We start from the raw sequence: 27,838 nt of genomic DNA, 5'->3' as shown, positions 1-27,838 counted from the left end.
CCTGAAAACCCAAATAGATTCATTTTGCCTGTGACCATGATTGAGGTTCTCAGATTGCTTTGGAAGAGGGCTATCTTTCCATTCCCCTTGACTGTTTTCAAAAGTGCCTTTTGAAAGAGTTTTTCCCTAGAATAAGTTACAGGACATTATGGTGGTGGTTCCTCATGGGGGATGCTTACCCTGACAGTTACTTCCTCCTCCTTTCCCGATTACAACTTCCTTCTTCCTTTCCACGGGTGCTTGAAGAAAATTCCAATCAGCTCCTCATACATCATCAGTGCCTACCCCAAGCACCACATCTGGTCAAAGGTCGCATATACTCCACACCCCCTTACCCTGTTAGAGGAGAAAGCCAAACCTTGCCCGTTGTGGGCTATCCTCTGTGTCCTCTAAATAAAAAGGCCACTTTCACTTTTTCTTATATTCTGCTTCTCTAGTGGGCCAGCACCTTCTTATCACCATGTCTTTGTGTCTATTCTATCCATTCTTGCTGTCCAAGTGATATAGGGCAATGAAACTGCCGACCAACTACATGTCCAGAATGAGTATGTATTCTCTAAATTGAAGAATGAATTTTGGAAACAACAGAGGTTAAGAGTAGGAATATTTATTGAGAGAAAGAAAGTTTCTGTCTGAGAAGGAGAGAGACAAAAGGAGTTCTGAGAGGGTTGCCAAAGATTCTGTATTTTCTCGGGACTTTCAAAGAGTAAAATCATGAGTTAAGGCAGGTCTGAAGTTGGGGAAATTTGGGAAACTCACAGAGCAAATGGGCATGAGTGGGACAGAGCTATAGTCAACCAATAGGATTAATAGCTCAGGTAGAATTGATTAAATTGAGAACAAATAGGGAAGCTAGTCACACAGAAGCAGGCATTCTAAGAGAGCAGTGAAGCTCCTCTAGGGATTGGAATGGTGACTCCAGACTTCTCAAGGTGATCCAGATTTAATCCCTAAGGATTATACTTAAGAGCGTGGTTACATTTATTTTGGCTTCTGTATTGAGTTCTGGCCCACAGCAAGAGGTGTATATCTCCTCCAAGGTCATCAGACATCTGGTCCTCTGTACCACCCTCCTCGAGGGCCTAGCCCCGTCTGACTGCCTGTCACATTTCTAACTAGTTCAGCTGCCTGTAACATTAGTACTGCAAGTTATTAAAAGTTTAAACATATTATTTTCTTTTTTCATTAAGTTTATTGGTACAACTTAGATGTACATAATGATCACATTCATCATGGGGAATTTGTACCTGTACATCGTGTATCTTGACTCCTCTTTCTCCTATTCCCCTCCCTCCCTTCAATCCCTCTTGCCCTCATTCTTTTTCTAATGATTTCTTCCTAGCTCACAGTATCTATTATACATTTTGGTTCATATACTTTCAGTGTGTCACACCAGAGAGACATTGCAGGTGTCTGATTGATTTCACTTAAGAACATACATTTATAGCTAACGGGATAGACCTTAAAACTATACAACACATTTCTGAAAAACTTGAAGTCTGAGAGTAGTAAAACTGAGTTTAATTCTTTATTTCATCATTGAACTTTTTCGCCATTTTTTTTTTTTTTCTGAGAACTGCCTTCCTCTAATCTCTAAATTACGGACAATCACCTCGTTTATTAGTTGAGAAGGTTAATAATACATGATAATGCTTCAGATACATAGTGGGAAGCTCAGTTACAGCGATTGCTTTCTCCTACTTCTCATGAGCATCGAGTATCAATGTTTATTGAGGACATTAGTACAAGTAGTTTTTTTTATTTGAGGTAGATGTCAAACACCAATGAAAAAGTGAAAGAAGGAAATACTTTCAATACTTCTTGGTGCTACTGTAACCCTTTCCCTCAAGCATACAGACACCCTTGTTTCTCTCCTGGGAGACCTTGCTATGGAACGATGGCACTATTTTCTTGAATTCTTCTGAGGTATGATTGGTAATATTTGTGCTAGATTTCAGTTTCAGTCTATGAAACATGCTATTTAGTGACATAAACATCTGTTTGTCATCAGTAAGTGAAGTAAAAACTGAACCATGTAAGATGTTCTGCACAAGGTTTATTGTAACCTTTTAATTTTTTCGTGGGGTGCACCAGCCAAAGAGCATTCATTTAGCAGTTGTAGGAAAGCACTAGCCAGGGGATCAGATCTAATTTATTTTTTCTTTTAAGCTTTTAAAGGTGGGATTTGAAGAGAGGCTGAGAAAAAGCTTTTTTGGCTGCTTTAAAGGGATTAGTAGTAATATTCTGACTTGAAATTTAGGTCTTGTGATTTCTGTCCAAGAGATTTTTTTTTTTTTACAAAAAAAATCGGTCTGCAGTGGCCGTATTACTTAATTCAATCTTGATTGGATGCAAACGGCTAAACTCTAAAGGATTGCAGGAAGGTGTAAATTCCCAAAGGTATTTTCTAATGATAATATTAATCATCTGGAATTTTAAATGTACTCTGCCAAGTAAATGAACCTTTTGTAACGTTTTCTAGGTTTTTGTTGTTGTTGTTTGCATTTTTTTTTCAATTTTGGAAAGTTTCAACCATCATAAATATAAATGAGGCTAGGCTTTGTGTTGAACAATGTATACTTAAGAGTTTCCCGTGTGGTTTAATTATGAACATGACTTAATTATCCCAAAAGCTAAGTCTCCTGGAAAAACCTGGGATGCTGAGGCACTGACAAAGTGTGAGGACCAGTTACCTAAAACAGCCTTTCAGTACCTGCTAGCATCACTCGCTGAGCTCCATCAGGCCACTCCTTGATGGGAAAGCACATGACTAAGGTGTTTTTTGTTGTTGTTGTTGTTGTTGTTGTTGTTGTTTAATGGCTGGTCTGGCCAAAAGGATGGGCTCACTCACTTCTAGTCCCTTACGGACTCTAGCATCCTACCCAGAAGATGCTTTTCTATTATACTTCCTGAGACAAAGGCAAAGGACTGGCAACTGGTGCCCACCTTTTGGAGTGCTTGAGGGATGGCAGGATGGCAAAGAGTTGGGGGAGGCTGTTTTGTTTTGCTTGGATCAGGCTTTCCCGGATCCACCCTACATCTAGGGGGCCCAGCCTTAAGCTCTGGGAGGACGCAGCAGGCAGCCGCAGTGGCCTCTGCGTCAAGGGATGGCGGGGAGGGGCGCTGGGGAGACGCGGCGCCCCGCAGCCGCCCCGCTCGCTGGCTCCACGCTCCCTTCCCGCAGACTGGGGCGGCCGCAGCGCGGGCAGGCGGGGCACGTGGCGCCTCCGTCACACCCCGCTCATCCCCACTCGCACACACGCAGGCTGGCGCACACCGAGCCGCGCGCGCACCCCGTGCTGCTGCCTTGGCAGACACCGGCGCTTCAGTCTCTCCGTGCCAGCCCGCAGGGCAGCGACCCTTCGTCCCGGCCCCGAACCTCGCTTGACTTCTCCCCACCCGGCTCCTCTGTGGGCTCCGTCACCGAAACCTGCATCCGATCCTTTGGCGTTTACCGCTGCTTGGAACCTGGGACCAGAACCTAGCGAGAGGAGCCGCTGACGGTAAGGGCGCTCCCGGGCTAAGGACGCGGCCAGTTGGGTCCGAGTTGGCTCTCGCCCCCCGGGAGTACGGGCACCAGGAGCCTGCCCAACAGATGGATGGATCTGGGGAGGGTTCGGGCTGCGCCCTGGGTGGAGGAGGGCGCATGGCTCAGGAGCCCTGGGAGGCGAGAGAGGCTCGGCGGGGGCCCCCTCATAGGTCAGCCCCCTGCACCCCGTAAAAGAGGCGCGAGGTGGGGGTGGCGAGGGACACCGAAAGCACAGGGTGGAAACGTGCCGCCATCCTTCCTTCCAGCCTTCTTCCCAGGGGTGGAAATTGCCCACGGCATCCCCGGGGACCCGGGGCTTTCCGAGTGGACTCTGGGATGGAGGTTGGGGTCTGCGGGTCGGGAAGGCCGACTGGAAAGTTGGGAGGGTCTGGAGGGAGGACGGCCGCGTCCACCCAGGTGAGGTGGAGGCAGAGCGCGCGCGGGTGGGCGCCGGGGCGGGGAGAGCGGCAGCCTGGCTTCTCATTCGCTGGTGCTTCCTTTGCAACTGCAGAAGGCGACTGTCGAGGCAGAGCGTTTTCACGTGACCTCGACTCCCCTCGCGGGAGGCTGCAGGCGTCCCGTGATAAACGGTGCCCAGAGCCAGTCCTGCGCCGCGCCCCGCGGGCTGCGTTTCTGCGCATCCTGGACTTGGACCGCGCCAAGCCCAATCTTTTCTAACTTTTGTTCACCTGGCTGGCCAGTGCGAGGTTGAGCCGGCAGACAATCGTGAATATAGTACAGTAGAGAGGATGCCTTTCACTCAGCTTACCCACAACCTTAAAAATATGAAGGAGCCTAAATGCACTCGAGGCGTCCCGGGCACAGACGTGGCACGACCAAGTGCAGAGACCCAGGCATCAGGAATCCTTTCTCTGTAGTGAAGCAGCGTTTGAGGGGTGCACGGACCAAGAGAGGGTGCGAATTCTCTTGCATCTCCCTCCCTCCGCAGCCCCGCCCTTGCAGGCAGCCAAGGAGTACGACGGGGCGGGGCCTGCACTCCGACGCGGTGACGTCGCAGTGTTTGGGTGCTTATGCAAATGAGGCTGCCACTGTTTCTATGGTCACAAGGTCTCGAAGGCAAACCCGTGGCTCAATCTGCAAGGGAGCTGATCACGGGTCTCTATGCGGGAGCTTGTTTAAGGAATGGGCCCTTTGGTATGTGCGCTCCACTAGGGCCCCTCCTCTTCCGTTGTAACAGCAACTTCATACCTGTCCATGCCTGAATGCATTTTCAGAATTCCAAGAGCAAAGTGTTTGCTTGGGGAAATTAGCATTCTCCGCCAAACAAACCAGTCGCGCTGCAAGCCCCACCCAGCCTCTTTGCTCCAAGAGCTCAGCTGAGATCCGGACCTGCTTAACTCTTTTGTGTCTACTGTTAGACCTGCCTAGGTGCACCGTACACACTGGATGGACTGAGTTTTTTTTTGAAGTGTGTGTGGTTTTCCCATATTAAATTCAAAATCAGACAATTTATATTATTCCACCAAATTGTCTTTAAAAAGATAGGAGTTAACGGAATTTTAAAGGATTTTTTTTTTTTTTTTTTTTTTACTGCTAAATACTTTCCCAGTTGCACATTGGAGACATATACGTGGTTACCCAATGAACAAGAAATAGTAAATTATTTTTAAATTAACTAATTTAGATATGTAAGACACTATAATACATATGAGGTAGATGCCTTATATTTAAAATAGCGATACTAGTTAGTAAAACTTAAGCTTCATAATTATAATACTTAAGCTTCATAATTATAATAATTTTCCCAGAGATCATAGTTCAAATTTTACTGTGTGTGTGTTCAAAAATCATGCTTTTCTTTTTATAAGACAAAACTTAAGAAATTTGCATTCTTTTAAACACTGAGGTTATCATCCAGGCAAATTAAAGCCATTCACTTGGAGGGCGTGGTGGTAGTACATTAATCTTGTAGGCGGAGGCAGGAGAGAAGACTAGAGTCTATTGCTCCTAAAAAGGAAATCCACAATAATTAGACTATTTAGTGAAACATAAAACTTCGTATTAATCAGCATTGACTTACCTAGTGATATATTCTACTTTGAGCCTTTTAATACCACATTATTGTATTACTTATTCAAAATATAAATTACAATATTATAAAGTAAAAATAACAAACACCCTTTCCACAGCAGCATTAAAACAGATGTCATCCTATTAACAAAATCCAAATCAGGATACTTTTCGATTCCATAGTTTTGTTGTTTCTGAGCTTACAGCAAAGTTTTCTGTTTCAATATTATGTTATAAAATTATATAGTAGCAACAGATTTAATGGTTCACCAAATATAGGCAGTTATGTCATATATTAGCATGAAAAATATGATTTTTTTTTAGTAAATGAAGTGCTTTTTTACTTTTTCTTTTTTAAATTTTAGTTTAAAATGGTCATAGAATCACAGAATCACATATAGTGTTAAGGAATGAAACAGTTTTTAATATGTGTTTTACCAAATTTCATGCATATATAATAGCTTGCAAATTATACTACATTATAACTATTCATAGTCTGAATGACAGGATATCAGGGCATGACAAAGCTGGCTGGGAAAGTAGGCGTGACCTGTTAATTACAAGATCTGGAAACACATGCAGAACAGTTCCCAACGCCCTGCCTGGGGACTTCTGGTGGGAATTCCAGCAGGTTTTCAATAGTATGAGTAGACCTGATGTCAGCTTGAGGAGTAGAATTCCAACACCATCCCTTAGGGCCTGGATGTAGACTTTCTAGTAGGTTTTCTCTAGATTTGGGCCCCATAAAAGGACACAGACACAGAGAAGAATTTGCTATGGTGTTGCTCAGATAGCGCACTCTGCATTCTCCAGAAGGTTCTTTTATCTTGGTTTTTCCTCTTTACTTAGCTCAGGTTCATGCAACAGAGCCAGGTTCTCCCTTACTCACTTGTACTTTTTCAAATAAGGCTGGCCACTGCTTTTTGCTCCACACAAGAAGATTCCAACTCCAGGAAAAGAGGTGAGGCGCCCAGAGCCAGGTAATGTTTATTTGGAGAGCCACATTAAAAGGAGCTGCCCCACAACGTTTTGGAGCCAGCCATGAGAACCAAAAGCCAGTAGATTCCAGTAACCAGAATAGGGATGCTGAGAGATCCTGTTACAGAACAGTTACGCCACACAAAGGTTTTCCATGCTGTGATTACCCAGCAACCACCCCTAACTCCTCAGGCAACCTCTCTTTAACTCTTAGCAACCTCTAATCTGTTGTCCATGTTTATTGCGAAGTTATTTTTTTTAGGAATACTATAGAAATGGAATCATGCAATCCACAATCTTTAGAATTGGCTTTTGTTAGCATAAACCTCATTCAATTTATTATGCATATTTGTAATTTGTTTCTGTTGCTCATAATATAGATGGATCAGTAAGCATTAACCAACAGACTATCCTATTTCCAGTTAATAACTATTTTGCATGAAGCATCTGCAGGCACTTTTGTACAAGATTTCTTTTTATCAAACACAAGTTTTAATTTATCTGAGGTAAATAAAGTTGTACTTACTGGGTGATATAGTAGGTGCATATGTAGTTTTTAAAGAACTGCCAAATGATTTTCTAGAGTATTTGTTCTATTTTTCATTCTTACTGAAAATAAGTGGATGATTGATTTTTCTCTGCACCCTTGTCAGAATATGACTGTCACTATATTTTAGCCATTTTAAAAGATGTAATGACATGTTACAAGTTTTCATGTGCATTTCCCTAATACATAATAATGTTGAACCTCATTTCATGTGTGGGGGGGCAGGTCTATATATTATCCTGTATTCAGTGAAGTGTTACTTCTTGTATTTACTCATTTTTCATTTTAATGTCCAATAGTTGTGCTGTTAGAGTTCTTTATGTGTCTCGTATACTAGTTCTTTGTCAACTATATGGTCTTCAGGTATTTTCTTCCAGTCTTTAGCTGGTTTATTCTTTCTGTTTATAGCTTCTTTCACAGATTAGAAGTTTTGAATTTGTTTATCAATTTTTGCTCTGAAGGGCCCTTCTTTTGGTATCATGTCTAAAATCTTTTTGCCTAGCCTTAGCTCTCGAATATTCCTCCAGTGATTGTTTTCTAAATTTTTATGCTTAACATAAAAGTTATGTAATCCATTTTGAGTTAATTTTTATATACTAATTTTATTCAAGGTTATGTTTTTGCTAAAAGAGTCCACTAGGTTATGGAACGCTTTGTTTTTCACATTAGTTTTGTATCTTTATCAAAAAGTATTTGGGAATATTTGTGTGCATCTGTTTCTGGATAGTCATTTCTATTTCACTGATTTATGTACATTATTACCAATTCCAAACATTCTTCATTACTATAGTCTTGAAATTGAGTAAAATTATTAATCTTTCTGCATTTTTTGCTCCTAAATAGTTGCAGCTTTTTGCCTCCTTATATGAATTTTACTTATTTATTTATTTTTTTGTTTGTTTATTGATCCCAGGGGTTGAACTTGCTCTTCATATGAATTTTAAAATAACCTGCTCTATGTAGAATTTTTGCTTGGATTTTCATAAGGGTTCTCTTTAATCCCACATATTTGTTAAGGAAATGTAGACATTTGTAAATAGTCCAGTTTTCTAATATATGGACTGCTTTTGTATATTTATATCTTTTATTGCTCTTAGTAACATTTAGCTGTTTACAGGACAAATATAGCCACATCTCATATATTTCATTTACATGTTACATTGACATGTACTTTCTTTGTTAGTGATTATAAATACTATTGAATGTGAAATTTCTATATCCACTTGCTCATTTTCTACCAATAGAAGTACAAATGATGTATGTATGTTTATTTTGTATTTTGTGACATGACTGAACTCATATATTCTCATAGATGTGTTTCATAGGATAGGATTTTCTAGATGATGAGAAATTCTGCTACTACAAAGGCTTTCATCATTTTGAGCTATATACCTTGTTTTTTTTCTTGACTTACTACATTGGTTAGACTTTGCAATATTCATAAGAGTATGATATTGCATATTGATCATTCTTACCTTGTTTCTGATAAGGACAATTACTAAGTCTTCTAGTAAATATGCTAACTATATATTTATTATAGATGCTATTTGTTTTAGAAAGTTGCTTTTTATTTCTAATATTTTATAATTTTAAATCATGAATGAGCTGAATTTTATCAAGTATTTTTCCTACATCACTTGGTATGGTCATGTGATTTTTTTCTTTAGCTTGTGACTATAAAGTATCAAATACTTAAACCCCACTTCGTCATGGTGTATAATTCTTTCTGTACATTTCTGAATTCAGTTCTCTAAGATTGTACAAATGAATTTTGTGTTCATATTCATTAGAAGATTGATATACATTTTTCTTCTTTGATACCTTTTTCGGTCTGATGTCTGGGTAATACTAACTTCCTAAAATGACATAGAAAGTGTTCCACTGTTTTCTTTTGTCTGAAGAGTTTTAAGTAGAGCTAGTGTTAAGTTTTCTTCAAACATTTGGTAGTATTTTCTACTGAAGCCATCTGGGCCTGTGTATTTGTTTTGTGCATGTGTTACTTTTCTCTTGTTGCTGAACAAAATGCCCAACACCTAAAATTAAAGAAGGAAAGGTTTATTTAGCTTACAGTTTGTGGAGGTTTCAGTTGATACTCACGTGGCTCCAAGGCAGAGTGGCGTGGTGCAGGGACAATAGTTCATGATAGTGGGAGACAGCCAAAGCAACAAGAGCAAAAAGGAAGGAGCACAGAGAAAAGACTCTTTCTCTACGATGTATTTAGGTCACATACTTTAGGGTGGGTATAGCATTCACATGCATTACCCCAGCATTGGACCATGAATCAATTACAAATTCTAGAAGCCTACTCCTATGACTGTACTACGATTTGGGGGTCATCCAGATACAATCCAGAACAGTGAGATTTTTACAAATTGTGTAGTTACACTTCTTAATAGATAAAGAGCTATTAAAAGAATTGTTTTACACTGAGTAAATTGTAGTAGTTAGCTTTGTTTTGTTTTGTTTAGGAACTCCATTGCATTTAGGTTATCAATTTTATGCATGTGGAATTTTCATTAGTATTTCCTTAAGATCATTTTGATATCTGTAGGTTTTGCAGTGACAATCCCTGTTTTGTTAATGATATACAAGATTCTTTAAATTTGATGTTAATCATATGGAACTTTATATCAGGCTAAATATGTCTCTGAAAGTTAGCATGTATTTTTTGATTAAAAGAAACATTGTTCAGATGTAGAGAAAATTATACCACAGCTTTTCCACATAGGTCTAGCTTCACTGCAACAGTTTCTTGAAAAGTATTTTAAATTTCAGTAACATATTTATACTTTTAGTTGAATTCAATACATATTTAAGTTACCGTTTTTTAAATAAGCAAACATGTCAGATATCTATTGCAACATGATTAACCATTCTGGCATGTAATAACTTTCAATAATAATCTCAGTGATTGCTTACTCTCCATTAGTACATGACTTGGTTGAGCCCAGTTGGTGGTTGATCTGTCCTAATTTGTGGTGGATGACAATTTTTAGGGGAATAGAAAGTCAAGTGTCTTTGTTATTATTCTGGAGGGTTTAACTCACGTGCTGCAGTAATTTCTGAGTTGTTTGAACTGTATTTCTCTCTTTTTTTTCTCCAAAACAGGTAAACTTTTTCCATAAATGTAGACTTCCAGACAACAGTGCCTTTTTCAGGCTAGTCTTGAAACTATTTTAGGGTCATTTCTGCTGCCATTTATTGACCACAACAAGTTCAATACTATCTCAGACTAAAAAGAAGCATTTGTAAAGAGTTGGGTGAAATTATTAGTGTTCATTTTTGCAAACAACCACCACAGCAAATGATTATGAAAGATCTTACCTGACATTATATGAAGTCTATGAAACATATTGAATACATTCAGTTTATAAGACATGGTAATACAAATGTATAAATAAGTACAATAAATAATAATATATGTTATGATAGTTTGTTAATAGCTCCTAAAGAAATGTCCACTTTCTAATCTCTGTCAACTAGAAGTGATACCTAACTTTAACAAAGTTCCTTTACAGATATAATTTTGTTATCAAGAGATTATTCTGGAATATCTCATGGGCCCTATGTGTCAATCCAAGTCCATAGAAGAAAGAGAGATAGAAAGGTTACATATGCACAGAAGAGAGTGAACAATTGACCAAGGCGATAGAAATTAAGTGATGTAATCACACGCCAAAGCATGGCAGCAGCCACATGAGTTTAAAATAAGCAGAATCCAAACATCTCGCTGGAGCCTTGGAAGGAAATGCAGACTTTCTAATACTTTCATTTTAATTCATTGAAAATGAATTTTGGATGCCTCATCTCCAAAGCCATGAAAATATATGTTTTTGAGTTTTATCTTTTTAATTTAGTTAAGATGTTTTATTAGCTTGTATTTACCATATGTAGTGCTCACTTTCCTCCTAGGGAATTTGTATCTATACATAATACATCTTCTTTCTTCTTTTTGTTTTGCCATTTGTCTCCCCTCCCTTCAACCTTTTTCCTTCTGTCCATTTATAGAAGCTTCAATTCCCTTTTCTCCTTCAAGTTTTGTTTTTTTAATTGGGAACTGAACTTAGTACCTTTGCTTACCAGGTGGGCACTTTCAGTCTGTGTTTTAGTCTCTTTTCCTTTCCTTTCTTCCCCCCACCTCTTGTTCCCCTTCCCAGTTTAGCATTTTTTTCTACTTCCCTATATCTGTCCTCTATTTTGCTCCTCGGGGTTTTTCACAAAAGAAAAATAATATGGTATTTAAATGTGTGTGTCTAGCTGGGTATGGTGGTGCACGCCTATAATCCCAGCATTCTGAAGGCTGAAGCAGGAAGACTGCTGTGAGTTTGAAGCCAGCAGCCTGGGTTACATAGTGATTCAAGGCCAGTCTTATACAACCTAGTGAGACCCTGTCACAAAAAAGAAAACATAAAAGTGAAAACCAAATCAAATCAAAAGAAAAAAGAAAAGAAAAGAGAATATCTTGTGTATTATTTATTTCACTTAAAATTATGGTCTCGTGGTACATCTATTTACCTACAAATGACTCATTTTTGTCCTTTATGCCTGAGTAGTACTCCACTGTATTAAAAACTGTATTTTAATCTATTCAGCTGTTGAGAGGCATATGGACTGTTTCCAAGATTTAGCTATTATAAATTGTACTGCTATAAACATGGGTATGCTTATATCACTGTGCTGTGTTACACTTTTGGGAAGGTGCTTAGACAGGAGAAGCTGTGTCAAACGGATCCTTTAGTTTCTGTGGGAATTTTTTTTTTTTTTTTCATTAAGTAGTCTCTGTACTCATTTCCATAGCGGTTGTACTGGTTTACACTCACACTGATAATGGAAACAGTTTCCATGTTCATCATAGCCTCCCTAGCATTTGTCATTGGATGATTTCTTGATGATAGCCATTCATTCTGGTGGGAGGTGCAAAGTCGGTGTTTTAATATGCATTTCTCGAAAGACAAGTGATGTTGAAAACTTTTCATATTGGTTTGCTCTTTGTTCTTCATCTGAGAAATGTCTGTTCATTTGAGATGTCCATTTTTAGATTGGGTCTTTGTATTAGGAGTTTCTGATTTTTGTTGTTGTTGTTCTTCATTTATTTTTGATATTATTCCTTTTATTGAGGAGTAGTTTCACATTCTGTACATTGTTGCCTCACTCTGATGGTGGTTTCTTTTGCTGTGCAAAACTTTTAGATTTAATGTGATATCAATTGTTGATTTTTGGTACTATTTCCTGTGTGACTAGGGCTTTGCATGTGAAGTCTTTGCCTCACCTATGTATTCAATAATTTTACCATTGTCTTCTAGCAGATTGTTTCTGTTTTTATATTTAAATTTTAATCAATTTTGATTTTAGTTTAGTGCATGGTTAGACATATGGGTTTTGATTCAATGTCTGGCATGTAGAAAACCAGTTTTCCCAGCACTATATATTAAAGATTCTGTGCTTCTTTTAGTGAGGATGTTTGGCTTCTTTGTCAAAGATAAGATGGCTGACTGTGTTTGGAGTTGCTTGTGCATCTTTTATTCTGCTCTCCTCTTTTTGGATCTTTTTAAAATTACATTGCCTGCTGTTTTATATCATGGTTGCTTGGTAATATAACTTCAGATGGGGATTGTGATGCACTCTGCCGTGCTTTTGCTATTCTGGGTCTCTTCTTGTTGTGTATGAATTGTAGGATTGTCTTCTCTAGTTCTGTGAGGAATACTGTTGGTATTTTGATCAAGAATTAAATCTGTGGACCAGTTTGGAGACTATGGCTATTTTCCCTATATCAGTTCTGTCTTCAAGAACAAGGGATATCTTCTATTTTCTGATATCCTTTTCAATCTTCTGTCACCTCATTTGTTAGATTGATTCCTATGCATTTCATTTTTTTTTGATACCACTGTGAAAAATGTTTTTCTAATTTCTCTCTGTGAGTTTGTTATCTGTTCACAGAAATGCTGTTGCTTTTTGATTGTTGACTTTATACCCTGCTATGCTACTCAATTTGGTTACTACTTCTAAGAGTCTTTTGGTGAACTTTTGGACCTTCTGTGTAAGGTACCATGGCATCAGCAAATAGTGATGATTTAGCCTTCTTCCTTTTCTACCCATATTGGTTTTATTTCTTTGTCTTGTGTAATTGCGTTGGCTACTGTTTCAAAAACTATTTTGAACAGAAGTGGAGATAGTGAGCATACTTGTCTTGACCCTAATTCTAGAGTGAAAACTTTTATTCTTTGACCATATGATGTTGGCTATTAGTTTGTCATAGATGGCTTTTATCAGCTTGAGATCAAGATCTTTTATTCTTATTTTCTGTAGGTTGTTTTTAATCATAAATGAGTGTTGGACTTTAGCAAATACCTTTTCTGTGTCTATTGAGATGATTGCATGGTTTTTGTCCTGAGCTCCCTTAATGTAGTATACATTACATTTATTGATTTGCTATGTTTAACCATGCCTTATCCTTGAGTTCAATTTTCTTGTTCATGGGATATAGCCTTCTTACTATATTGCTGAATTTGTTGAATTGTTATATTCTGTTTGCCAATATCTTATCGAGGACTTTTGATTCTGTGTTGTTAGGGAGATTGACCTATAGTTCTCTATTTTGGTTGGATACTTTTGTGGTTTCATAACAGAGTATTGCTTCCTTTCAGAAATGACTTTGGAGTATTGTTTCCCTTTCCATTTCATTAAAGAGTAGAATTAGATCTGTTAAAAATTCTTGTAGTGTTCAGCAGTGAATTCATCAGGGACTAGCCTTTTCTTTCTTGGTAGTCTTTTATGTTTTAAATTACGTCATCAATTTCATTGACTGATATTGTGCTATTTAAAATTTTTATATCTTGCCGATACAGCTTTGGTAATTTGTATCTATCTAGGAAACTGTTCATTTTTTCTGTGTTTTCCATCTAATTAGAATACAAGTTCTCGCAGTAGGTATTAATGATCTTCTTGAATTTTGCGGGTGATTTTACACTTTTTGTTCCTAATTGCAAGAATGCAGGTCTTTTTCCTTTTTTTCTTGTTTTTGTTACAGCTAAGGATTTGTATATTTTATTTATTCAAAGAACCAATTATTTAACTCATTTATTGTTTGTATGTTTTTTTTTTTTAGTCTCAGTTGCATTAATTTCTGCTCTGATTTTTAAAACTCTCTCCCTCAGAGGTGCTTTGTTTGAGTTTAACTTATTCGGTTTTTTAGAACACTGACCTTCAATATTAGCTTATTTATTTGAGCTCACTCTGTTTTTCCGATTTGGAAATTAGCTGCTATAAATTTCTTTTTATGACTGCTCTCATTGCCTCTTGTAAGTTCTGTATGTCATACTAGTGTTACCACACAACTGATGAAGCTCTCTAATTTCTTTTTCAATTTCACCTGTGACTCATGGTTACCTGGGAAGGTATTATTTAATTTCTATGTGTTTGTGTAGTTTTAGTGATTTTTTTTGTCATTGATTTCCAATGTAATTGCACTGTGTTTTGATAATATGTGTGGAACAGTGTCAGTTTCTTTGCATATCCTTATGTGTATTCTCTGAGTTAGTAAGTGGTCAATTTTGTAGAATGTTCCACGTGCAGCTGAGAAGAGTGTGTATTCTGTTCTTACTGAGTGGAAGACTATGTATCTACTAAGTCCATTTGTTCAGAAATTTTGCTCAGCTCTGGTATTTCTATGTTTATTTATTTATTTATTTATTTATTGTCTAGTTTATCTGTTTACAGTAGTACCTCAGTTCAAGAACTCAATTCTCTCCACAGTTCTGGTCTCAGATTGGATGAGAACTGAATCAGAGTTCCCCATGAGGTCGACACTGAACCTCATTATGCATGTCTGTAATCCCATACCCAGGAGGCTGAGATTGTTGTGAGTTTGAGCCCAGCTTTGGCTGCATGGTGAGATCAAGGTCAGTCTGAACTGCACGTGAAACCTTGACTCAAAATGCCACAGGGGGGAAAAATGAACTTAATCAACTTAACCTTTGAAATTTGATTCAGTTCTCATTAAACTTGGTTAGTGACCAGAATCCAGGAAATAATCAAGCTTGTGAACTTGTGAACGGAGACACCACTTTATTTGTGACTGTGGAATGTTGAGGTCTTCCTTCACAATTGCATTAGTGTTTATCTGGTTTTCCATATCCATTAGTGTTTTTATTTAGTATTTATTGCACATACATTTGGGATTATCATCTTATCTTTTTTTCTAGGATTGTTTCCTTAACAAGCATGTAGAGATCTTCTTTGTCTCTCCTGATCAGTCTTGGCTTGAAGCCTACTTTTTCTGGAAATAGAATAAAATAAATGAAGAAAAAGTGATTAGAGGCAAGACTGAAGGCCAGGAAGACTTCCCATGCTTCAAAGACAGTAGGGAAGGAAAGAATAAAGAAACAAAAGCAGGGACAAAGCAAAACAAAAATCCTGCAGTGTTCTCTCTCACAAAGACAAAATGAAACAGATAAAAAACAACAATAACAAACACATGCTTTAGAGAAAGTGAAGAACTTCCTCTGTGATTTCAAGCCTGTGATATTTTCTGGGGTCTTTAGTTTCCTGGCAGCGCCCAATTCAGGACATGGCTATGGTCTTGTTGATAGACTAAGGAAGTGGTCAGAGCCCAGGTCCATGCTGGATAATCCCAGATGGCCTGTAGTAAGGTTAGGCGGGATTTAAGGTGGAATGGTAGTATTAGGGCGTGGCATTGGTTCTGGAACTTCCAAATCTTTGGAAATACAGGCTGCACCTGGCTTCTTGTAGTGGGGTTTGGGGCTCAGTTATTTAATTAAAAACACTCAAGAGTGTCCCTTGCCAGGCTACCCACAGATCCGTGACCAAAGATGTGTCCCATGATTGCCTCTCACCCAGTCACAATAGTATTTAACCCTATGATCCCTGAGATGAAGCCGCCTACAGCTCCCAGATTTGGTTGGCCCCTCCCTAAAGTGGCAGGTGACCAAGCACACCCTCCAGGGGACATGCCACTGCTTAGACTGGAGTCATTCACCAGGAGGCCTGGAGCGCAATGTCCGCTGCTCTTTCCGCTGGTAGGTTTTCTCTGGAGGCCTCTGGAGTTGCTCACTTTCACTGGGGCTCTGTCACTGCACCTTCCTTTCTCACACCACAGGCCAGAAACCAGAAAAGAAAGTGCAGGTGGCCTTTCTCTTTTTCTGTGTTGTGTTCCATTTCTTCAGTTTCTCTGGCGCCAATTTTCCCTTCAGATCATTCCTGGGCCCCAGGGATCTACCACTCTCCTTTCCTTCCAGTGACTGTACTGCCCATTTTGTAGAGGCTGGTTTGTCACTGCTTACTGCTCTGCCATCTTCCTGAAGTATTTCTGTTGTTTTAAACATGTGAATTTGAAATAATTCGCTAAAACAGATTCCAGAAAGGAATACAGTGCTTACATTTGAGTTGTTTTCAATATTTGCAAAACTATAAGTATTCTGAAGATGTTTGCTTATTTAAAGACACTTTAATGATGTTTTAAATGTCTAGTTAAGATTTATAATCTGTCTTTATCTGACAGATGTCAACAAAATACACCTCAGTTTAAGGAAAGTACTTTTTGATTATAATTAGTTTTTATATAAGAGTTATTCGATTTCCAAAGAAAGTTCTTGTGCATCTTTTACCCAGCCTCCCTTAACATCATGTATATTGTAACATTCTAATCGCTAAACTGAAATCTGCATAATCCTTGGAGCTTTTGCAGATAATTTAGTGACTGTGTGTGTGTGTGTGTGTGTGTGTGTGTGTGTGTGTATTGTGTATGTGAAGCCATCTGCAATTTTATCAGGTATACAACCTCATGCATCCCTCACGACAGAGGAGATAACGGAACTGTATCATCTCCAAATTCTCCCCTGCTACCCATTACTGCACACTCACCTGGCTCTCCATCCCTAATTCTCTACAAACACTAATCATTGTTAATCTCAGTAATTATGTTTTTGCACAAATGTATAAATGGAATCACAAAATTCAAATCCCTTTGTAGTTGTAATTAATACTTCTTTTCACTCAGTATAATTTCCCTGAGGTTCATCTAAATTGTTACAGGTATCAACAGTTGTTTCTTTTTAATGCTGATTTCAATATATGGGTATCACACAGGTTGCACCTTGTCACCCATTGAAGTATCTATGGGGGTTTTTAGTTTGATATTATTATAAATAAAGTCGTGAGCATTTAGGTAAAAATCTCCTAAGATTTTACTTCTCTGGAATGTGTGACTCAGAGTACAGTTGGTGGTCCCTATTAAAAGAAAACATTACTAGTGTTGAAAGGAGCTCCCAATTAGTTTTTACAGTGTCATTAATTTCCGTCAACAGTGTATAGCTGGTCAAGTTTCCTCATGTCATCAATGTTACTTTTTTTACAAAAAGGTCAATAATTCTGACATTCATTAGTTATTCTAATAGGTGGTTACAGTTCACCTTTTTGAGAAAAACCCATTTAATAAAGTATGAATGTTGCTTTGTACTGTAATTTGGAAAATAATGTCTTCCCTTTGATTGGGTATGTAATTCTCATTTCTTAGATTAATGACAATTTTATGTGAAGGATATCATTTACAAAATACAGTATATCCTTATGTTTTAATTCTCATTGAGAAACATATTTTGTATTATTTGTCAGGATCATTATTTTGGTATATCATCAATTCTTTTATGCTTCTTTGTGTAATTATTTCATAATTATAAAGCCAGCAGCATGCCAGTGTTTCTTCAGTGCTGGAATATGATTCAGAGTGATTCATCATTTTGGTTTTATCCAGATAGTCTTAACTTCCTATCTCATTTATTAGAATTCAAAAAATATAGTCCACTGCATGTACAGTGAATTTCAAAATCATGCAGAGATTTATTTAAATTTAAGGATAATTTTTTCAATTCAATTTGAATTTATCAGTCGGGTAGTGATTTACTGATGATTTACTAATGTTACTGTGATTCACTGTGTAGTATTTAGCTCATGACAAATGGCAAATATTAGCTAGTTTTGAAAAGTGTGACGAAATCATCCCTCAGTTCTTAAGATGTGAGTTTCTGCCTGCTGTTTCAGATCTTTGTATGTTTTCCCTGAAAATTAAAATTTAATATGTTACAATTTTAAAGTGACTGTAATAATAGTTGGCAGTTAAAATGTGTTGGAAGGTGGAACAAGAATTGCCCAAATATTTATGTAATTCTGTTGTGAATATGTTAGCATGATTGGTTAAGACAAAATCAGAGAAATGATCTAAAAGAAGAAAATATAGATTGTTAGTACAGTGGTTTTAAGAGACAACAATGGAGTATCAGGAATTGTTCTATTCTAAATACTGGGTTTTTGTTTTTGTTTTTTCTGTCTTTTTTTAAAGACAGGGTATCTATGTAGTTCAGGTTGGCTTTGAGCTCACTTTGTAGTCCAATCTGGTCTTGAATTTGCAAGAATCTTCCTGCCTCAGCCTCCCAAGTGGTGGCATGACAGGCATGTGCTACCCCACCTAGTTTTGTTTTCTGTTTTATGAGGTAGGGTCTTACTATGAAATCCAGGCTGAACTTGAATTCACTGTGCAACACCAGGCCTGAATTTTATTCAAAAACATTTAGATAAAATGGACAGATTCCTCAGAAATGGTGACTTACCAAAATTAACATAGTAAGAAAAATAAATTTCTCAGTAGCTATGTATCAATAAAAGGAATTTTTCATTTGAAAATATTCCAAAAAAAATTAGGTGGCTTGATTCATGCTGCCAATCATTTAATGAAGAAATAAAATTAATTATAATACATATTGTCTCAGAAAATGAGAAATCATTTGAAAATTCATGAAGCCACAAAAACCCAAAAGCAAATTGTCAAAAATAAATTACAGACCCAGGTTCCCATTAATTTAGTTGAAAAAAAATCAACAAAATATTAACAGTTTTATTCTAGTGCTGTATTGAAAGGCAATGCGCATTGACCAAGAAGTTTGATTACCTAAATGAGAGATTGGTTTTATGTTATAAACCTAATCAATGTCATACTTTATATTAACAGGTTAAAAGGTTATATAACTTTTAAAAAGACAAATTGTGCTTCAAAATTCAGTACATTTGCTGCATACCATTTAAAATTTTATAAATCTCATTGAATTGAGCATAAAATGTAGTTTCTGTAAACTGAGAAAGGGTATCTATGAAACAGGATTCAAACAAAATAGTACTCACGTGAAATATTATTTTCCCAATACCACTGGGGGGCAGTTGAAGATGTCTGCTTTTAGCTAACTTCTATGTAATATTTTAATGGATAATCTAGCCACTAAGTAAATCAGTAGAAAGAAATTTTAGGTAAGTCCTTAGAAAATTGGGGGTTAAATTATCTTTACTCATGGATGGCTTAATTATATAAGTGAATATTCAGAGTAATCCAAACACCCACACACACACACACACACACCCACACACCCACCCACACACACACACAAAACACTTGGCATAGAATCCTGGCAGGACAGAAAGACTGTATTTAAAAAAAAAATCACTGTGTGCCATATTCTAATAAAAATAATTATAAATTAAATTATAAATAATTATGTTCACATCCTAAAACATAAACTGGTCAAAGACTAATTTAACAATAAATATTCAAGACTCATATACAGAAATCCTTGAAACGTTGTTGAGAAAAATTAAGCAGACATAAGTAAAAAAAAACAAAAAAACAAAAAAAAACCCACAAATTTCATTGCTTGCAGAATTCAATTTTTTTAGAGTCCACTTCTCACCAGAAATACAGAATCAGTTCAATTTCATTTAAAATTCTAATACCAGGAATTTTGTTTTGATTTTTAAGAGAAATTTTACTTCAACCTTTAAATGGAAAAGCAAAGATCTTAATTTAAAATAATCTGTAAAAAAGACACATAGACTAGTTGAAGTTGAAAACCACTTGAATTCAGAATTTATGATTTTGTTTTAAAAATTTTGTATTTTAGTTCTAATTATTTCAAAATGGATTTATATTTAAAAATTAAATGTGATTATATTTAAAAATTAAATTAAATGTAAAGCAATGTTGGTAATGGGAGAATTAGAAAAACATAAGTCCAAATGTAGCTAATATAAAGTTTGAACCCTATGTATTTATTTCATGTACACAGATGAATAGAATTAAGTGGATAGTTTTGTTTATCAGTGTGTTACTTAGAGTTATTTGTAAGTTGTGGAAACTGATGCTGGGTAACAAGTAAAAGGACAGAATATTGGCAGAGTTGCAAAGGCTCAAAGAAATAATGTGGTGCTCGGCAATGAGATGGAAAAGGGCAGGAATGAAAATATCTCTGCAATGCAGGAACCAGGATCCATGACTACAGTAGTAGTTACAGCCTGAGCATAAGACCTTTGATGGAATTGAATGAGATGCCAAAATTTGATCTCTTTGTCCCCTTGAAATTCACACTTCAGGGAGGAGTATCTAAGTAGACAAATGTAGACTCTCTTCAAAGATGGTGACAATCTTTTTTCTTCTCTGAATTCATGGTTTTTGCAATATGATTTTGTCATTGTTTCCATCAAGAATAGGGATTTATCTTTCTTCTCTTGAATCAGTTTTTTAGCTATGAAACTTTTGTGCTTGGTGAAACATTAGCAGATGTGATACACAGGAATTGATACACTTTTTCGTTGGCCTTACCTTTTTTTGCCTTAGTTGAAAATGTGAGCTTACAGTGTAATCAAGTTAGAGCCAGCGTTTGGGAGAGGCTGCATGAAGAATGAAAGTAAACTCTGGCTAAGAGCTCACCTCCTTCCAGAATGAGAGGTAGATCATTTCATTCCATCTACTCTCTCTGGACTTGATAGATGACTACAATGTAGGTGTGAGCCAAGGCACAACTGGGCAGAACAGGAGATTATCTAAGTCAAGCTTTTATTGCTGAACCAAAGATCATGAGCAGATAAAGTTTTTTTTTTTTTTTTTTTTTTTTTAACCAGGACGTTTTAAGGTGACATGGTATGCAGCAAGAAAAAGAGTGGTTACATACAAAAAAGTGGTTTAAAAACTCCTAAAACAAGTAGCACTGGTTCTAGAATTAATGTTCTTCTTAATATCACACAACACAGTTGTAGTATAATATAACCATCAGAGTCATGATGATAATAAAAGGTATAATGTATAATGTATTTTCAATGTGCTGGTATCTATGTAAGTACTGTATTACTTGATAAACATATTATTACCCTCATTTTATTAATGTAGAAACTGAGATACAGTTTAATAATTTAATAAGTCATAAAATCACAAGTGAGGGAACTATGAGGGGAATTCAAATAATATGCCTCTGAATTCAGGCACCAGTACATCTCTTTACATCAAAGCATGCCAGTTACTACCAAGACCCACTTACAGCTAAATGAGAAAGAAAATTTTAAAACATAAAGAGGTTGACCATAGTCTTTAGACCATGAGATTTAAACATTATTATTTCTTTCATGAAGTATAAGAACATTTTCATATCTTCTTTCCATTTTCTCATTTTGTTAATTATGTTCTTTTTAAATTTCAATTTATATTTTTTGACTCAACAATCTCTGCTGATTTTAAACTTTATTTACTTGCTTCAGTCACTTCTTAATTTGACATGTTCATCACTGAAGTCCTTATTTTCTCTCTGTTTAGCTGAATTTCATTTTTATGTAGCCCTGTTTCCTTGACTCTCATGTAGGAATAATTGCCCATGGATTGGAATAGTGGGGCATTAAACCAATGACACTGCACATGATGGAACATGCCTCTAATCCCAGAACTCAGAGACAGACAGGAGGATCATAAATTCAAGCCTAGACCAGGCAATTTATCAACATAACCAAACCCTGTTTCAAAATGAGAAACTAAATGAGCTGGGGATTAACTTAGTTCAAAGGCTCTACATTCAATCTTTGATGTTAAAACAGGGGAAAAAATGATGAGCATATATTTTTCTCTTAGTGTTTACAGATGTTGTCAAATACTCTATGGAGTTTTATTTTGCTTTGTGATTTCTGCTTGAAATACACAGAAACCCTTTATTTTCTGTATTTATCTTTGGTGTCATTGTTATGATTGGAAGGTATGTCTTTAAACAAAATCTACTTTAGGCTGTGTTTTATGTTTTGTGTGGATATAGAAACTAAGTTTTTTGGATCACTTTCATCTATTTTAGTTTCCACTAGCTTTTTGTCTATATTATTTTTAAATATATTTTCTTTTCCTTTTCAAAAAAGTATCACTAAGACTGTCCTTTATTTTCATTTTAGCTATTTCTACTGTAACTTTAATTCTTTGGGTGAGTTTTTCCATTTCTTTCCTGAGGTAGAACATCTGATTTTTCCTTCTTGTTGACTTTTATTTCACTTTTTAAAAAAATAAGTGATCTTTGTGTGACTCTAGAGACCTGTTTCCTGATGTGTAATTTATATAGAACATTCCCTTGTGCTTCTTTTTCTCTCAAGTGCCACCTATAAATTGACCGGTTATATGAAAAAAGTTATTTCTTCAAGACTATTCATCTTCAAATGGGGAAAGATGATCATTGCATATTTTAAAATAAAGTATTTTCATACAAATAGATGGACTGATGGGGAATTTCACATCTTTGATTCAGACTTATTTTATGGAATAGAGTTTAGCAAAGCTTTGTGGTAAAACTGTCAATATATAGTTTAAGTTTGTGATTGGTTAGAGCCATTCTACTATTGTATCACAAGATCATTCATAAGCCAATCTGTAAACATATGGCATGGTGTCATGTCTAAGATCCAGAACCCTTACACATTCAGAGGTGGGGATCTGGAAAATGAATTAGATTGTGGGGGCTCCATACTCATCAGTGAATTAATTGATGAGTTCATAGCTGAATGTGATATAGGAGGTGGGCCCTGGGGAAGAGATGGTTCACTCGGAGCATGATCTGTGTGTTCTTGTTGGTGATTGCTCTCTGCTCTCTGCTTCCTGGCTTCCATGAGTTGAGTAGCTTTCTTCTGGCATGCCCTTTCTCTTCTGGACCTGGCTTGCCATGGACTGAACCTACAGAAACCCTGAGCCAACTTAAACCTCTCTTAAATTGTGGGTATTGAGTATTTTGTTCTAGTCACCAGAAAGGTGAACATGTGCTAATAAAATTTAACTTACAAAACACAGACTGAGTGTTAATTTTCTCAGATGAAGTATTTACCTCTTTTGTGTAGTTGTAGGCTAGAGACCCTTACCAGATAGTGATGAAAATTAATTCAGCTTGTAGATACAGTTGAAGAGCAACAGTATGATTGCTTGTGCTGTAGCTGACTTATCAATTAGCTAATGCTGTACAGTTATTTGACACCAATTGAACTACCATCAATACAATGACCTATCGAGTACTTTTACTTTGTCACCCTCTACCAGATTTCTTTTGTCAACAATCCTGCTTTATCTCTTCTATTCCAAGATGTAGCTACTGTGATACACTTTTGACAATTGCCAGTCTCTTACTCACTTTTCATTCTATGCTTATGGTCTATAGTGATGGAGCATGTTCTTCAGGGAAGCTTTCCAATTCATAAAAATTGTTATACCTCAAAAAAGTCAGGTCTTTAAATTTTGAAATTAATTGGGCTTGAAAATTGTTTTGTCTCTACTTAGCTTTTACAGATATCTTCAGAAACTCAACTTACAAGTTGACCTTTGTAAAGTCTGAGCACAAGACACAAGTAAGTGTCTCTGCATAGTGAGTAAAGTGTCTTGGACTAAAAACTAACAAAAATATGTAATAGTGCCAAATATTTGTCTAGCTGCTAAAATTATACTTTTTTCAGTGCCATCATTTGATAGACCAGCTTAAACAATGAAAACATGATAAGACAAACAAAGACATTCTCCAGGCTTTCTGCCCAGACATGTATGAAAATTTGAGGGTTAATTGCAGGCTCTTTTCACACCTTTCAATGGTCACCTCATACGGGAGGTATAAACGTTAACAAACTAGGCAAAGAACAGAGAATTTAAAGGACTTTAATTGTAGGAGCATTAATGTTTTAAAATTTTTTAAAGTCAAGATTGGGCATATGCAGGGTGGTGTGGCCATAGATTGCTCCTAATAAAAGAGGAGCTCTGACCATAGGCAGATACATATTTTAAGTCCTTTTCAATATGTGCATTTTATTTTATAAGATTTTCTAAATTTTTGGGTTATACAGTGCACAAGTATACATTTAATAGCATTTAAAATATAACTTGTTTACATTTTGCTTGCATTGACACTGATTTTAAGTAAAAATATAGCTTCCTGATCAGAATTTTTAAATGTAAATTTGCCAAAGAATATGTCATATAGATTATTTTTATTTATTTTGTATGCAGAAAACATGCATTAGTATCCAGAAGTACTACTTTTTGTTTTGATTTTCTTATGTATTTTTTTCTTCAAATAACAAAAATATGTAAAAGAAACATAACAATTTCTGTGATAATTAATTTTGGGCAGGCTCATGATTAACAGTATCTTTTAAATTTTTCCTTTATAAAATGGTGGCTATTTCACTGAAGTGGTATTTCTAAATTGGGATACCTGTTTATATGGAGAGAGAGAGAGCATGAGAACATAGTAATGCTTGCTGAATTACTGAGAAAACTTACGTTGAGATACAAGGACCACAAGTCGCACAATTAATAACCAAGAGTGCTAGGCTATAACTCCAAGATTGTCAGATTAGTAACATTGCTCTAATCTATATGTTAATGTTTAGTAGGCCAAACACTCTTACCTTTAGATAATTCGATAAACATAGAGCTGTAAAAAGGATCATTTGTGTTTCACAAATGATTCTTTTTACATCAGATGTTTTTTTTTCCTTTTTATCGGTACCAGGGATCAAACTCACGACTGCCTGCTTGCAAGGCAGGTGCTTATGCCACTGAGCTAAATCCCCAGCCTCTTACATCAGATGATTTTTCTTCAGCTAAAATTATTTGGAAAGGTTGCTTATTTCAGTTTTTTCAATGGCTGTATTTGTTGATTTGCACAAATATTTATTGATCTCTTGATTAACAGATAAAATTAACTAATGTACTCTAATCCCAAAACCCCAAAGCTTGTGAAGTATTTCCCTGCGAAAATCTTGTTAGGCTGTTTTAAATAATCATTGTGAGAAGTTTTCTTTTACTCTAGAGATGTGTAAATTACTCATAATATTTTGGAAATGCTTCCTATTTAGCATTTCTTTCACAGTTTCCTCTTAAACATTGCCAAATTGTAAATAAACAAATGTTTGTTCTTAGGGTATAGATTTTAATTTTGGACACAAATAGTATCTAAACCTAAAAGCAACAAATTACATATATGTCAGATTAACTTTTCCCCCACTGGGGATTATTCAGCATTCTTCCCTCCCACCAGCCCCCAAGACAGAGTCTTCTCAGATAGTTCAGATCGGTCTAGAACTCACAACATAACGCAGGCTGGCCTGGGCTTGCAGCGATTCTCCTGCCTCAGCCTCCTGAGTGCTGAAGCATGCCCTGCACCCATGATTACCCACTGTTCTATCTTGCTTATTAAGCTTACAGTTGGGAGTATGAGAGCTGTTATCTTTGACTTCTTTTTTTGGAGGGGAGGGTACCTGGGATCGAACTTACAACCTTGTACTTGCCAGGCAGGTGCTTTTGTTGCTGAGCTAAATCTGCGGCCCATCTCAGACTTCTAATAGCAGTCCTATGAAGAAATTTTCTAGCCATGAATGGAAGCATTCTCAGGTTATGCTAGCTTGGAAGGAAAATATTCATGTCTATTTTTAAAAAATTTACATAATTGCAGTGTGTAATATTTACATTCCTTGTATGGAGTTGGTAGACATATCACGCTTCTAAATTCCTTTATCTGCTTTCTCTCTCCTCCCTTCTCCCCTCTCTCCAGCTCTTCATCTTTTTCTCCTTTAGTCACCTTTTAAAATAGCCAATGTCCTTGGCCTATAGTCATGTTTTGCACAGTTATTCCAAGTCTGAATAGAGAAAAAGATATGAGGTGTACTATACAAATAAAAAAGGGACAAAAATCCTAGGGATGATGTTTTGAGTGACTCAGGGACATTCACATGTATGTCAGTAATTTTTACTACCTTTCTCTGTTTACTCTGTTTCTTACATTTACCGTGGTGTCACTGTTTCTGCTCAATTCTCGTGTCCCTGCTTTCCAACATTCTTGATCTCTCCCACTGAAACAGTATTGGGTGATTTAAAATATGCAGTGCAGTATAATTATTTAAGATACATCTTTCTCCCTAAAAATATGTTTGTTTAAAGCAGATGCTATGTATTTCATTAATAATAGTAATGATTCTAACCCCTAAGATTGTATGAGTTAGTAAAGTGACCAAGTGGCCTGAGGTATGAGGAAAATACAACAGAAAAGATGATGTGAAAGAAATTCACAAGATTGTCTTGCAGGAATATATTTGATGGTGTCAAGACAAGAGGAGTAAATTAAAAGATCTACTTTAATCTTTAATCAAGAGGAGAAAAAAAAAAGAATTATGAAAAGACACCAGAACTTTAAATACTGATAAGTACAATATACATTATATCTGAGTTCAAATCAGATTTTTGCAAGAAGGAAAATGTTATGAGAAAATGCATATGAAGCTCATTTGTAGTTTTTGATTCTTGTATTTTTGGAAATACTAAGCTATGAAAAACCAAGCACAACTGGGTGTGGTGGTGAACACCTGGTTTGGAGGCTGAGGCAGGAGGATCACTGCAAGTTCCAGACCAGCCTGAGCTACATAACAAGGTCCAGTCTCAAAAAGGCCAAGATGATTCAATATTTGGCATTCCATAGAAAGTTTCTATAATAAAAATGAGCAAGAAAGGGTATGTATATGTAATATTTCCATCATTAAGTACTATCCCATTTATAATCTTACAGGTATCTACAGAATATTGGACATACTGATTCAGGATCCATAATCCTTTATCACCTTGAATCAAGGATTTAGGTGATATCCTCCTTGATCTTTACTTCATATCAAGTAGCATTTCTTAAGAAAATATTTAACATATTTGCAATAAAGGAGTCTTTAAGAATAATACACCCTGCACTTCAAATGCCTAAGAATAGCAAAGTGGTAAAAAGAGAATTAGACGATGAGGTTATTGAGTCTGTCAAGGACCTTCTTTCTAATGAAGACTCGGCCGAAGATGCTTTTAAAAAGAGTGAACTAATTGTTGATGTCCAAGAAGAGAAAGACACAGATGCTGAAGAAGGATCTGAAGTTGAAGATGAAAGACCAGCTTGGAACAATAAGCTGCAATACATCCTGGCCCAAGTTGGCTTCTCTGTAGGGTTAGGGAATGTGTGGAGATTCCCATACCTCTGTCAGAAGAATGGGGGTGGTAAGTTTCTTTGTTTATTTCATAATACTATAGTAAATTCTTTTTCATTGTTTCAAATGGCTCCCATAGCTGCTGCAATCTCGCTGTATTTGCATCGATGAATTCCTTTGCCAGGCTAAGGAGATTGAATTGTGGGAATTGAGCCCAGTTCTGTTTCCCTAGGAGCAGACAGAATGCTACCAACACTCAGGGATTGCTTAAGGGTTACACATTCTCAAAATTTTTCTGTGGAGACTGTATATGTCTTTGGATTTGTGACTGGAACTTTTTTTTTCTAACAAATATTGCAACCTTTTTGCCTTTCTGTGATTTCCTTTGAAGAACAGTCTAAAACTTCTAATATAAGACAGTATTGGTGAAGGAAAGAGAGTATTTTCTTCCTGTGACTTAG

The 27,838-nt window shown here is 36.6% G+C and overlaps 1 protein-coding gene across 1 annotated transcript in view; it reads left to right on the top strand.

Annotated features, from left to right (window-relative positions):
- The first annotated feature begins 3,343 nt into the window (after window positions 1-3,343).
- Window positions 3,344-27,838, top strand: part of Slc6a15 (solute carrier family 6 member 15) — a 56,818-nt gene continuing 32,323 nt past the window's right edge. Inside the window, exons 1-2 of the mRNA XM_063255229.1 lie at window positions 3,344-3,503; window positions 26,981-27,447. Coding sequence (XP_063111299.1) covers window positions 27,159-27,447 — 289 coding nt within the window. The 5' untranslated portion in view covers window positions 3,344-3,503; window positions 26,981-27,158. The remainder of the gene's footprint in view (window positions 3,504-26,980; window positions 27,448-27,838) is intronic.

Source organism: Cavia porcellus, unplaced genomic scaffold, assembly GCF_034190915.1.
Source record: "Cavia porcellus strain 051 isolate PalLab524CR breed Dunkin Hartley unplaced genomic scaffold, mCavPor4.1 scaffold_8, whole genome shotgun sequence".
Lineage (NCBI taxonomy): Eukaryota > Metazoa > Chordata > Mammalia > Rodentia > Caviidae > Cavia > Cavia porcellus.
This window is presented reverse-complemented; position numbering and strand designations above follow the sequence as displayed.